This window comes from Myxocyprinus asiaticus, chromosome 9 (genome assembly GCF_019703515.2).
Source record: "Myxocyprinus asiaticus isolate MX2 ecotype Aquarium Trade chromosome 9, UBuf_Myxa_2, whole genome shotgun sequence".
Taxonomy (NCBI): Eukaryota; Metazoa; Chordata; class Actinopteri; order Cypriniformes; family Catostomidae; genus Myxocyprinus; species Myxocyprinus asiaticus.
This window is the reverse complement of record NC_059352.1, coordinates 6,262,438-6,276,968: the sequence shown is the minus strand read 5'-3', so window position 1 is coordinate 6,276,968 and position 14,531 is coordinate 6,262,438. Positions and strand designations below refer to the sequence as shown.

Here is a 14,531-nt window from a genome sequence, read left to right as displayed (position 1 = left end):
ACATTTTTGACTACTTGTATTGGTAGCTAGGTATCTAGATTGCATTTTTGTTTTTATATTTTACAAATTGCATCCACTTATTATACTGTGGCAACAAAAAATATGTTTTTACAATAATACATTTTCATAGGGTTTCAGGAACATCTGGCAACCAAACGCTTCGGGATTTTACAGTCGCCCATCCTGATCTTCAAATAGCAGCTCGGAGCTCGACAGCCGCTTCTGACCGGAGAACGGAAACTGAAATACAACACCGCCCGCTTCTGACAAATACAGAGAGACTGAGTCGGCGAAACGTGGTGCTCAGCCTGGCGTGTATGAAGACCCTCTTTGAGTATTTTCTAGAACAGAAACTATCTAGTTGTCCGATTTAAAGTTCACAGGCTTGTTGTTTACGTGGATTGTGATACTGGAAACTTCAAACAAACGGAGCGTCAACGTTGCTGCAACGTTTGCTTTCCGGTCTCTTTAACATTAGACGGTGGTTAAACCGTAACAACTTTTGTAATCGATAACGTTTACATTCAGCGTACATTTCCAGGTAAGTCAATATCAGTGTTGGGTAAGTTACTCTAAAAAAAAGTAATGAATTACTAACTACTAATTACATCTACAGTGTAATTAGATTACTGTTCTAATTACTCTGTCTGAAAAGTAATTGCATTACTTATTACTAATTACTTTCTAAACCCCTGATCAACCTGGACCAGAAGAAAAATACAAGAATAGACATGAAACTGTTCTTTTAATTCTTTCAAATAAATAATATAAAATCAAATTAATTATTCATGAACTGGCCAAAGAATTTAAGGGGGCAGCGTTAAATTAGAAAACATATATTTTAACATTAGACATTAAATTTAGATTTTAAATTCACTATAGTCTATACAGCATTTAACACAATTACATGAGAAGTAAATGTAATTAAATTACTGAAAAATGAAGAGTAATCCCTTTACTTTTTTTTTCCAATGAAAATGTAATTTAATTACAGTAATTCATTACTTAGTAATGCATTACACCCAACACTCGTCAATATAATAGTGTCACAGTGATCCCATTTATAATATAACAGCTCTAAATTTGATTACAAAGGCGTAAGTTCATACTTCTTGTGGTTGCAGTGTCATCATGCCTCGGAAACGGCGCTCACAGTCGTGGACGGAGCTCAAACAAGCCGGTAACGAGCGTTTCAGAGCCGGACAGTATGGAGAAGCTGTGACTCTCTACAGTCAGTCCATCGAGCGGCTGGAGAAGTCTGGTAAGAGAACTAAAATATACAAGGGACGAGGAAGTTTGAAGATGCACGCAGTAATTTCCTCATTAAAAAAATATTTTACTCCAGAAGAAATTGTAATTTTGAAACCTATGTATAAAATTATGAATACTCACTCGATATGAGGACTGTAGTCATATCAGTAACCTTATAAAAGCTGTTTTATTCTACATGAAGAGGGTCCGCACATGTGGGCTGCCATGTTAGAATCACATGACCAGCTGAATACTACTCGCTAATCTCAGTAACCGTCCTGTTATTTGACACTTTCACTCATTGATTAAAGTAATCATGGCTGAATGTGAATAGTGAATTTATACAGTGGCATCTGACTATAACAGAAATCTATTGATTTTGAATTTTGCTGCATCCACGGCGCTAGGTGTCAGTGTAAGTTCAAAGACACTAACAAAAAAGTTACACCTTTTACAAAAAGAGTGCACCTTTAAGTAATTTTGCTTGTCCCCTTACAAATATTTACCATGGTAACTATAGTTTTCACCTAAATACCATAGTTGCTAAAGTAATCCCTTACAAAAAAGTACTGGAAAGTACAGTGATGGTTATATCAAGGTACATTGATAAATACTGTGGTAATCAATGATTATGTTGGCTCGACGAAGCCAACATACTGATATCTACAAGACCAAAATTATCAATTGTAACACCAAACTTGGCACAGACCTTGAGACTGTTCTGACTTGCATCAATATATCTTTTCTAACTGATCGGAATGATGGTTTTTGCCCAGCAGACAATCACAAATTCAAAAAAAAAACCCATAGACTTACATTGACAGAATGTTCAAACAGGCCAATGGAATGCTCTTTAATTCAAATTTACATTTATGCATTTGGCAGATGCTTTTATCCAACGCGACTTACATTGCACTTATTACAGGGACAATCCTCCTGGAATTAAGTGCCTTGCTCAAGGACACAATGGTGGTGGCTGTGGGGATCGAACCGGCAACCTTCTGCTTACACGTTCTGTGCTTTAGCCCACTATGCCACCACCACTCCATATTCAAATAAAAAATGATAAACTCAGTCTGTAATAGATTTAGAGAAGGCATTGTGTCCTGAATGAAGACGTACTCAGTGCATCTATTTCTGTTCACAGGTCAGAACAACAAGGAAGATCTGGCTATTTTGTACTCCAACAGGGCAGCCAGTTACCTGAAAGATGGAAACTGCAACGAGTGCATTAAAGACTGCTCAGTGTAAGTGCAAGAAAAACAGAAGAAGGTGATATAGATTCCTTATAAATGCTCACTTTTCCCATTCAGTTGGCCTAAAATGGTCAGAACAGAGCTCCAAAAGGGAAAAAGCCCAGCAGATGTTGGATAAGAGTGTCAAATCTTCTTTCAGATCGCTTGACTTGGTTCCTTTTGGATTTAAAGCGCTCCTTCGCCGGGCTGCAGCTTATGAGGCCATGGAGAGATACAGACAGGCTTATGTGGACTACAAAACTGCTCTACAGATAGACTGCAACATCCCATCTGCGCACGATGGTGTCAACAGGTAATTTTTCATGAAATAATCCAGATTAGTAATATGCAGTAGTTCACTATTATTTTACAATTTCACAGAGGATGCAATAGTAAATTAAAGCTGAAGTATGTAACTTGTTCAGTGTTAAAATACTTCTATCTCAGCTTAACCCTTAAAGAAATTAACCCCAAAAATTTAAATTCTCTCATTTACTCACACTCATGTCATCCCTGATGTGTATGACTTTCTTCTGCAGAACACAAACAAAGATTTTTAGAAGAATATCTCCGCTCTGTAGGTCATTACAATGTAAGTGAATGGGTACCAACATTTTAAAGCTACAAAAAGCACATAAATGCAGCATAAAAGTAATCCATACGACACCAGTGGTTTAATCTGTAAAAAAGAAGAAGGGAATCTGGATAAATAATTTCATATCCGTTCCGGAGCGGAACTTCAATAAATTGCCCTTGAAGGTCTCTGCGTTGTTCTGTCTTTTCTAAAGTCTTGTGCATATGATCTGCAGGCTAAGTCACGTTCGATGGTACAGGTCTGATTGAACAATGCGTGGCTGACCAACAGAAACGCCTGCGCTTCGGATCTAACCGCTTGATTATATTTTCATTGCTATTGGTGATATGTTGGAAACCAGTGGCCACCTGGTCTGCCATCCATGTTGAAAATTGAGATTGTTTAGTTATTTTGAAGGTGTTGACTATAGAATTGACTGAACCGAAGAGGCCTGCAATATTTCCTAGCAGATCTCGTTTGGAACGGGTGTATGGTATTTTGACAGCAAGTCTGTCTTTGTAATCAGAAATTAAATCATTGATTCGTGACTGTAGCCATGCATATGTTTTGTCATCATTATCATTACAATGTTTTGTATAGGCAGATAGAATATTGGATATGTTGTAAGTTACATGAGTCATCACCAAATTTACATCATGAAACAAAGTCTTATTAATGTTCCCTTTGATAAGTCCACCAGGAGGAATTGGGTATAGCTTTGGGCATTGTTTTGGTTTACTATACCCACAAGTGGTTAAATTAAAACATCATTGTTTTTCTCATATTAAGTGCACATCCCACCTTCTTTAGCTCCTGGACATAATTTTAATTGATACCAGACAGTGATATTGTGTTGGGATGGCCATGCTGGTGTGTGTGTTGACATGTTTATGTATGCGGGATGGGTGGAACCTAATTTACAACAGATTTGTGGTGTGCAATTTTGTTCCGGTGCTACTCCGGGAGGCCATGTAACTATTTCTTTGGGTGTAATAAGAATTTGAGAGGTGTATGGCCCCTTCGTATATTTCCATACCCATCTGCCGCATCCTAATGTGTGTGTGAACAATACTCGTTGACCCAGCTTGATGCAGTTGGGTCTGGACACCTCTTGGCATCTGTCCCTCACAAGATTGCAACCTGAAATGGGAACAACCACAGAGAGAAAACAGTTAATGTTGAACCTTTAATTAATTTGCCTTTAGATGTGGTACTTTCTTTATTTTCCTCTGATGGTCACAGCCAAACTGTTACAGACAGCTTTAGTCTCATACTTTATGGCTTGTGCCATCAGGGGGAAGATGCATTTTGCTTTACAAAAACATGTACCATTACAATGTCTAATGCAAATTTAGTTTCAGAGATCAAATTAGACTGAGCATCTTTGGTGAGATCTGAATTACTGCTGATATTTTAGTGCAGTTTGAAGTGTGTAGCACCTTAAGCTGTTCTTGCAGTTGAGCCTGCAGAGTCTGCTGTTGTGAGCAATTCCCTTCCTTACATTAGCTCAAATGAGCTGATGCCCATAGCTTTATTTATTTATTTTTTTATTGTTCTCAACACAGCTCTGTGGTCAAAGAATCAGTTCACCTCTTTTTGGTGATGTGTTGTCTGCTTAACATTTTCTAAGGGTGATATTCACACGTTTGATCATCTATGATCTCTGTGGTCTGTCAGGGTTGTGAAATTTCTGTCTGATGTTTAGTATTTTACACATGTTTTTCATAATTTGCCCAGTGAAATGGGTTACCTGATCAGACTCGATTTGGTCGGGCACACCCCAAAGCAGGATGATTTGGTTGGCCATCACCCATGCCACAGTGTTTGCAGTGTTATTGCGGGTGGTAATTGCTTCCACCCACTTTGAGAATTTATCAATGATCACTAAGCAATAACGATATCCCCCTTTGGCACTGGGGAGTGGACCAATGAAATCCAACTGTAAGGATTCTTCAAGGCCTGTAAGGTTGTTCGGTTGGCAGTGTCATTACAAATATACATGGCCATGCTTGGCCATTATAATATAATGCATATCATAATGTGATTATAATACAATTATATTATGTTAAAAATAGTATAAGTTAAAATAATTTTATTACTGGTCTCTGGAGGTTTTCTAGAACGAGATATTTGTCATCTCGCTGCTCTTTTGAGAATACATGCCTTTTGATTTGGCCCTGTATCAGATGCAGGATCATGTGCATTGTATGCACAGGTCAGGCTGAAAGCCTTTGGACATGCTGCTGTAAACACCCAATGACATGGGTCAAATTTCTGCTCAAGCTGCAGAGCTTTTGCGATTACAATATGAAATTGAATGCAATTTTCTCATTTTCTTGAGTTAAGATGTCATTAGGTTTATTCTCATGCGAATCTATTTGAATATGAAAAGGGGGCTGGGCAAAGTCAGAGGTGATGCAAGGCACAAAGAGTATTCTTGAATTTTAAAGACTTAATGAAGTTCTTCAGTCTTTTTAAAGTTACTGAAGGTTAATGCTAATTGTGTAAAACTACTGAGAGTTTGGTAATTGTGTAAAACTACTGAGAGTTTGGTAATTGTGTAAAACTACTGAGAGTTTAGTAATTGTGTAAAATTACTGATAGTCACATGGAATTTTGTACTCCATATGGTTTAACTGCAGCTATATGGTAAATAGCACAGTGTGCCATATCAGAAACAAACATATCCGACATAGTCACACATTCAGCTTGAAACGGATGAACAATTTCAAGAGAAACGTGATTACAGTTATTTCAACTTATTTTACAGTTTTTTTCAAGAGGAAAAGTCTAGAATGCCCGAAGCATTTACAACCTCTAACCTAAGTGTTTCTTGTAACACTTACAGCAGAAACAGTCAAGTGTTTTTAGAAATAAACTGCATTAGCTTATGTGTACATGCAGTATCACAAACAACTATCATCACGTGTGTTCTATGATAACAACAGTGTTTAGCATAGTTGCAAATGTAAAAATAGGTTGTTATAGTACTCTTTACTGATTTATAAATTAGTGACATTTCTTTTGTTACTATTTTTTTTTTATCACATCACTCTGTTTTTCCCAGCCTTGCTTTTCATATGCAAACACATCGACTTGCAATGTTTATATCTCAGTCGCTACTTTAGTTGTTTACAGTTGCTACCCGCTCATTCTTTTTTAAATGTTGCGAGTTTGTTGCAGCAAATTAAATAAACAATAGCGACGGTGTTCATTGATTTTAGAAATAAAGTTCCAATTGCAATCCTCCCTTGAATACCAGAATAACATTTTGGATGATGTTTTTTTTTTCCAGTTTAAGTTTGATCTCTCGTCGCTTGGGCGAACAAAGAGATCATTAATTTGCAGAGCAAGAGATTTCGTTTCTCCTATACTGCCGCTACCACTTCCCTGATACACATGTGGTTTTGTCTAATATCTTTAGCCCCACCGGATTTTTCGGTCTCCGGTCTAACAGTGGGTATTCCGACCCGTTCTACAAAATGTGTCTATATGGGGTGCGTCTGTGTTTTCCCTCAATACTTCTAAAAGGCAAAAAAGAATGGACTTACCACAGCAGCTGGAGACAGAAGTAGAAACTCAAACCTCATGTCCTGTGCGGAATGGAACTGAATGTCGCGCTGAAAAGACATCACTCGCTCGCTGGAGATCACGTCGGGGTCACCACTGTAAAAAAGAAGAAGGGAATCTGGATAAATAATTTTCATATCCGTTCCGGAGCGGAACTTCAATAAATTGCCCTTGAAGGTCTCTGCGTTGTTCTGTCTTTTCTGAGCGCTGAAGTAAATCAATTATTGTTAATTCACACATTTAATTCCGTTATTCATTTTATCTGACTCCAATTTTATATTAATCTGACTCCAATTTTAAGTTGACCTCTAATTTATATGTAAGCTCTAATTAATTTCTGATCATTCTTTTAATTTAACATTTTTAGGTTATTGATTACTCTAAATCCTCTTCTATTCATTGTCCTTTTGATCTTTGGAGACTTACGCCGGCCATTATTAAATTACGTAAACCTCCTGAAAATGGATAGCCAGTTCCGTTCTTAGTCAGCGGTTGTAGGGTTAACTAATATCGTCTGGTTTGGCTTTTCTCATAACCAGACGATATTGCCGCTTAGTCACGTACATACAACTTGCTAAGACGGGCGGTGAGCAGTGACTGAGTCTTTAAATGGCTTTCTCCTACCCGGTTGTCCTGAGTGGTTTCTCCTATATTAAAGCTCCAGTATGGTCTACCCTGGTCTGTTGAAATTCAAATCCTACCCGGCTGTCCTAGGTGGTTGTCCTACCTGGTTGTCCTAGGTGGTTGTCCTACCTGGTTGTCCTGAGTGGTTTAAATTCAAACTGAGAGTCTTTAAATGGTTCCTCCTATATTAAAGCTCCAGTAATGATTTCAGAGGAATTCAGAATAAATCAAATAATAACAATTTATTTGTCAGGTAGGATATAAAACATTGTTGCAGAAATTCAAATCAAAGCCAATTTCACATGATCAGAATAAACAAGCATTACTAAAAATAAAAGACAAGTCAAAGAAACATACCTGACAAAACTACATGCAGCGGTACAGCATGGGAGATCTGTATACAGATTCCCAGAACTTCATGCCAACTTTCCTTAAATATCCAGACAGAATAAACATTGTGTACCAAATGGTATTATCCTTTGAACAATGAGGATTTGGGGGTGAATGGGTTCTTGACTTCCTGCGGTTTAACCTTGTTAACATACAGGAGATAATTTCAATTGTAGGTCAAGAAGGGGGAGCCACCTCCAGAATTATGCAGTATTTGGTAAAGACATTATAACTTTGTTACCATTAGTTTTTATCAACATGGGAAAGAGACCACTATACTAGTCGCACAGAGACCTCTTAAATGATATCAAACACATACAGTTGCATTCTTTGTTTTCATGTTATTTGTTATATTTTTTTACATATAAATCTTATGTCTTTGTGTTGGTCCAGGGCTGTTGAAGGGGAGAAGGGGAGAGAGAAGGGGGGCAGCAAGGTGATTTGCAATTTATCACACTGTGGTGATATTCAGGTGTAGATTTCAGCAAAAGGCGATTTGCACTTTCACACGTGGTGATATTCAGGTGTAGATTTCAGCTTTTGTGAGAGAGTTCTATGACGTTGATTCTCGCAGAGTTCTTTGACTTTTACCGGAAATGGCGCCTTTTGGTTGTAGACATTCTGGTGCCAGCCTTACAAATCCATAACGTCAGATGAGATATGATAGGTGTGGGTGAGAAACAGATCAAAATTTAAGTCCTTTTTTACTATAAATTCTCCTCCCTGGCCAGTAGGTGGCAATATGCATGAATAATGCAAATCACCAAAAACAAAAGTCAAGTCATTTTTATTTGTATAGCGCCTTTCACAACACATATCGTTTAAAAGCAGCTTTACAGAAAATCATGCATTAACAGAAAATTAAACCGTAATATCTATAAAGTCTTAGTCATCATTGAGTAGTTTGATTAAATACGATTATGAAGTGTGTATAAAAATAATTATATAATAATTGTATTTAGAAACCACATTCCAAGTATTTCCAAATGCCTGAAGGTACCACATTCATCTGTACAAACAGTAGTACACAAGTATAAACACAATGGGACCACGCAGCCATCATATCGCTCAGGAAGGAGACGCATTCTGTCTCCTAGAGATGAACGTAGTTTGGTGTGAAAGTGCAAATCAATCACAGAACAATAGCAAAGGACCTTGTGAAGATGCTGGAGGAAACAGGTAGATAAGTATCTATATCCACAGTAAAGCAATTACTATATCGATATAACCTGAAAGGCTGCTCCGCAAGGAAAAAGCCACTGCTCCAAAACCGCCATAAAAAAGCTAAATGTAGAAGTGAAAGTGGAGATTTATAGTAAAAAAGGACTTGAATATTGATCTGTTTCTCACCCTCACCTATCTTATCGCTTCCGAAGACATATATTAAAACACTGGAGTCATATGATTTACTTTTATACTACCTTGTATGCTTTTTTGGAGCTTCAAAGTTCTGGTCACCATTCACTTGCATTGTATGGACCTACAGAGCTGAAATATTCTTCTAAAAATCTTCGTTTGTGTTCTGTAGAAGAAAGTCATGCATATCTGGGATGGCATGAGGGTGAGTAAATGAGAATTTTCATTTTTGGGTGAACTATCATTTTAAATGTATTATAACAAAACATTTCTTTCCATTAGAATGACCAAGGTTTTGATCGATATAGACGGGCCATCTTGGCGAGAGAAACTCCCTCCGATCCCCACAGTTCCGATGTCTGTGAAAGAAAGTCTAGCACAATCCACAAGCCTGGCCTCCACCTCACAACAGAACGGCATGATCGAAAACAAGAAGAAAGGTTAGGGTGATCTGTGCTTCATGCTGTGTGTATGCTGATTTACCTTTTTCCAGCAGATTCTGATGGAATGTCACTTAATATACACCTGCAGCACTTTCATATTTAATATAGTTAAATTTCATATTTAACTATATTAAACACTGGTCTCATATCTACTTTTAAAAGATGCAATTTAAAAGCTTTATACAATCTGGATGATTGTCTTAAAAATGTCCTGGTCCTATTTTACCCCAATCAAAAAAAAAAAAAAACAAATATGAAATTATATTTTGCATATACAGTTGAAGTCAGAAGTTTACATACACTTAGGTTGAAGTCATTCAAATTAATTTTTTAACCACTCCACAGATTTCATATTAGCAATCTATAGTTTTTGCAAGTCGTTTAGGATGTCTACTTTGTGCATGACACAAGTAATTTTTCCAACAATTGTTTAGAAAGATTGTTTCACTTTTCATTGACTATATCACAATTTCAGTGGGTCAGACGTTTACATACACCAAGTTAACTGTGCCTTTAAGCAGCTTGGAAAATTCCAGAAAACAATGTCAAGCCTTTAGACAATTAGCCAATTAGCTTCTGATAGGAGGTGTACATGTGGATGTATTTTAAGGCCTACCTTCAAACTCAGTACCTCTTTGCTTGACATCATGGGAAAATCAAAAGAAATCAGCCAAGACCTCATAAAAACAATTGTGGACCTCCAAAATTCTGGTTTCAAAACACCTGAAGGTACCACGTTCATCTGTACAAACAATAGTACACAAGTATAAACACCATGGGACCACGCAGCCATCATACCGCTCAGGAAGGAGACGCAGTCTGTCACCTAGGGATGAATGTAGTTTGGTGTGAAAAGTGCAAATCAATCCCAGAACAACAGCAAAGGACCTTGTGAAGATGCTGGAGGAAACAGATAGACAAGTATCTATATCCACAGTAAATTGAGTCCTATATTGGACTAACCTGAAAGGCTGCTCAGCAAGGAAGAAGCCACTGCTCCAAAACCGCCATAAAAAAGCCAGACTACAGTTTGCAAGTGCACATGGGGACAAAGATCTTACTTTTTGGAGAAATGTCCTCTGGTCTGATGAAACAAAATTTGGACTGTTTGGCCATAATGACCATCATTATGTTTGGAGGAAAAAGGGTGAGGCTTGCAAGCCGAAGAACACCATCCCAACCGTGAAGCTGCAGGAGGGACTGGTGCACTTCACAAAATAGATGGCATCATGAGGAAAGAAAACTATGTGGATATATTGAAGCAACATCTCAAGACATCGGCCAGGAAGTTAACGCTCAATCTCAAATGGGTCTTCCAAATGGACAATGACCCCAAGCATACCTCCAAAGTTGTGGCAAAATGGCTTAAGGACAACAAAGTCAAGGTATTGGAGTGGCCATCACAAAGCTCTGACCTCAATCCGATAGAAAATTTGTGGGCAGAACTGAAAAAGCATGTGGGAGCAAGGAGGCCTACAAACCTGACTCAGTTACACCAGTCCTGTCTGGAGGAATGTGCCAAAATTCCAGCACCTTATTGCAAGAAGCTTGTGGAAGGCTAAACAAAACGTTTGACCAAAGTTAAACAATTTTAAAGCAATGCTACCAAATACAAACAAAGTGTATGTAAACTTCTGACCCACTGGGAACGTGATGAAATAAATAAAAGCTGAAATAGATAATTCTCTCTACTATTATCCTGACATTTCACACTCTTAAAATAAAGTAGTGATCCTAACTGACTTAAGACAGGGAATGTTTTCTATGATTAAATGTCAGGAATTATGAAAAACTGAGTTTAAATGTATTTGGCTAAGGTGTATGTAAACTTCTGACTTAAACTGTAGAAACTGAAGCCTTTTTTTTTTTTTTTTAAGGGTAACACTTTACAATAAGGTTTGTTAACATTAGTTAATGCATTAGGTGTCATGAACAAACAATTACAATATTTTTTTTTTATTGTTAATTTTAGTTAATAAAAATACTATTGTTCATGGTTAGTTAATAGTGCCTTAACTTATGTTAACAAATACAACTTTGAAAATGTATTACTATATGTTGAAATTAATTATTACATTAACATTACCTAAGACTAATTAATGCTTAAGTATTGTTTATTGTTAGTGTATGTTAAAATAATGTTGTTAACTTGTGTTAACAAATGGAACCTTATTGTAACGTGGTATCACTTTTCTTTTTTAAAGGTGACATTATTATATATTCATGTCAGTTACACACATTACGATAAAGGTAATCAAAAATGAAACATTTGTTTATATTGTGATGTATATATAATTTTATTAAAAATAATAGTACAATGGTATTTTTTCTTTTGTTTGTTTTTTAAATACTATTAAAATGTCAAATGTGCTTAAATGTCCTAAAAATGTCACAATGCAAAACATTTTAATGGTCCAAAATGTAGGTTTCATTTTCTTTATGCAAAAAGATAATTTCACATTTTTTAATATTAATTTGGGATTAAATATGACCAGGATATTTTCTAGACAGGTTTCATGAGAATCACCCCTCTACTTTAATTCTAGAAGTATTATCTTCAGAGAGGTGGAGCACTGAGCATGAGCAACAATAATAAAAAAATTGATGTCAGGACTTCAGGTTGCTGATCATACCTTTTATTTTAAAGTACCAGGACCTGAAGCTGTTAAAAAGGCCAAAGCTCTAAAGGAGGAAGGCAATGCATTTGTGAAGAAAGGCGAATACAAGAAAGCAGTGGAGAAGTACACGCAGTCACTCAGTCAAGCCACAGAAGTCACAACCTACACAAATAGGTGAAATTTAACAAAGAATATACAGTGCAACACCAACAATAACATAATTCAGATCATTCAAAATATTGGATGATGTTAGTCAAAATATGTGTGAATCTATTTTGCTTGTAGGGCTCTCTGCTACCTTTCATTAAAGATGTACAAAGAAGTTATTAGCGATTGTGATGAGGCTCTTAAATTGGATTCTGCCAACATTAAGGCCTTTTACCGACGTGCCCAGGCATATAAGGAACTCAAAGTAAGTTACAGAGATATTTGATGTATAAAACCCTTTTTCTATTTCGGATCGAGTCAAATGTATTGTAGAAGATAATGACTAGGTTTTTAACTCGAAGTAATCTTTTTTTTTTTAATTAACAGTCATCCTAGTTTACTTTTTCTTCTTCTTTCCCCTTAGAACAAAAAGTTATGTGTGGAAGATCTCAACAGCTTGCTCAAAATTGAGCCAAACAACACGGCAGCACAAAAACTACTTCTGGAAGTGCAGAAGATGAAATAACCATTCTTGTGGACATGAGGAGACTTTTCAGTCAATTGTCTAGAGTTTATTTGCCTCTCCAAGCTGCAAAATTTACTTTCCTTCATTTATGATCATTTATCATAATGAGAGATAGAATTTAACCTACAGGTTCACACAGGCACTTTTGATGATACATTTTGAAATAATCTACTGGGTGCATTTTTGTCCTGAACATTTGTGTTCCATGTCATTTATTCAAGTTCAAGTTCATTGAATTCACACTATCTGCAATCTTTGTCCCATTTGTTCAGGTTGTGTATGTTGAATTTATTCATTTAATCGATGTGATGTTGATTTAGCAGTATCTAATGTGCCTTTCTCACGGCACATTATCGCAAGCCATTTCAGCATTTAATCACATACAGGATATGAATTATATAAGTCCACAATTGAATTTTCATGATTTAGAATAAATAAATAATAAACTAGTAAAAGTGCTCATTTTTAATGTCAGTAACTGCACAAAATCTTGATATCTGTAATTGAATTTTCACAATGATCTTTAGTTTTAGTTCAATTCTTGATATCAGGAATGGTTATTTGTACTAGTAACAATGTAATTACTGATATAAAGTATCATTTTTACTAGTAAGAAGTACAAGATATTTGAAAAGGGAATTTCAACTAGTAAGAAATTATAGACGTCAGTAATTGTGAGCGATGACATCATGTTTATATCAAAATATAGCACTTTCACTAGTAGTAATTACATTCTTGATATCAAGAATTGGCATTTTATCTAGTGAAAAAATTAATAATCTATAATTAATTTCCTGTACTTGATTAAAAGTTAATTCGGCTTGCCATACACACATTACACATTTACAATGTCAAGATATTCTGAAACTCATAACATTTTTCAGACAAAAGTCAAACTATTTCCACTTCACTTTATACTGAAATGCAATTAGGCAGCAGTTTCTTCGTACTTTGGATGCAATTATCATTCCTCAGCTCAAGTAATAGATTTCAGAATATTTGTATTTCGTACAAGCTTATCATTACCATTTATATAAAATACTCCGATACAGTTGTGGCTTTAGGGCAGTGCTCCATGTTCTACATCATTGAGGATTGTTTCATAAAACTGCTTTTAAAGGGGTAGTTCACCCAAAAATGAAAATTCTGTCATCATATACTCACCCTCATGTTGTCCCAAACCAGTGCGACTTGCTTTCTTCAGTGGAACACAAAAGGAGATTTTAAACAGAATGTTTGTTTTAGCCACCATTCACTTTCATTGTCTGGAAGAAAGATGAGATGAAAGTGAATGTTGACTAAGGATAACATTGTTTAAAATCAAACTGGTTTGGAACAACATAAGGGCAGGTGAATGATGATACAATTTACAATTGCGATTTCTAATTGTTTCTTTGTCTTTTCCAGAGAAACTGGTCAGCAAAGGTATTTGCAATTAATTACTGTCCAAACCCCTGAATGTAAATCTGTTAAGACTTGACATCTGTATTTATTACTGTTTTCTGTGCACAGTGTTTTGTATGCCATTTTGCATGCAAATGGGGAAAGCCATGTTCTGATATGCATCTGATAAAAGGAAACTTTATGAATAGTAAATCTTGTGTTTTACATCCTGTAAACTGTGAGATGTAATGCTATGGACAGTGATTTTTGTATACTTTGTGTGGGTTAGCATTACAAAAACAAAACAATGTAATTTTTTGAATATTAAAGAGAAACTTGTGTGCATACAGGTAGAAAAAACCCTCCTTTTTAGTTATTGAAGAATTGTCCGGTTGCAAAACTGTGCAGCTTGTA

The 14,531-nt window shown here is 36.2% G+C and overlaps 1 protein-coding gene across 1 annotated transcript; it reads left to right on the top strand.

Annotated features, from left to right (window-relative positions):
- The first annotated feature begins 179 nt into the window (after positions 1 to 179).
- On the top strand, positions 180 to 14,425 carry LOC127446434 (mitochondrial import receptor subunit TOM34-like). The gene is made up of 8 exons (XM_051707336.1): positions 180 to 541; positions 1,125 to 1,261; positions 2,399 to 2,498; positions 2,647 to 2,799; positions 9,283 to 9,440; positions 12,091 to 12,235; positions 12,347 to 12,473; positions 12,633 to 14,425. Exons 2-8 carry the CDS (start codon positions 1,132 to 1,134, stop codon positions 12,732 to 12,734), a joined length of 915 nt encoding a protein of 304 aa, XP_051563296.1. The 5' UTR covers positions 180 to 541; positions 1,125 to 1,131; the 3' UTR covers positions 12,735 to 14,425.
- Positions 14,426 to 14,531: the final 106 nt, after the last annotated feature.

Coding starts and splice junctions, on each gene's coding strand:
- LOC127446434 (XM_051707336.1), top strand. CDS start 1,132: ATGCCTCGGAAACGGCGCTCACAGTCGTGGACGGAGCTCAAACAAGCC. Junction 1,262..2,398: donor CGAGCGGCTGGAGAAGTCTG/GTAAGAGAACTA, acceptor TTCTGTTCACAG/GTCAGAACAACAAGGAAGAT. Junction 2,800..9,282: donor GCGCACGATGGTGTCAACAG/GTAATTTTTCAT, acceptor TCTTTCCATTAG/AATGACCAAGGTTTTGATCG.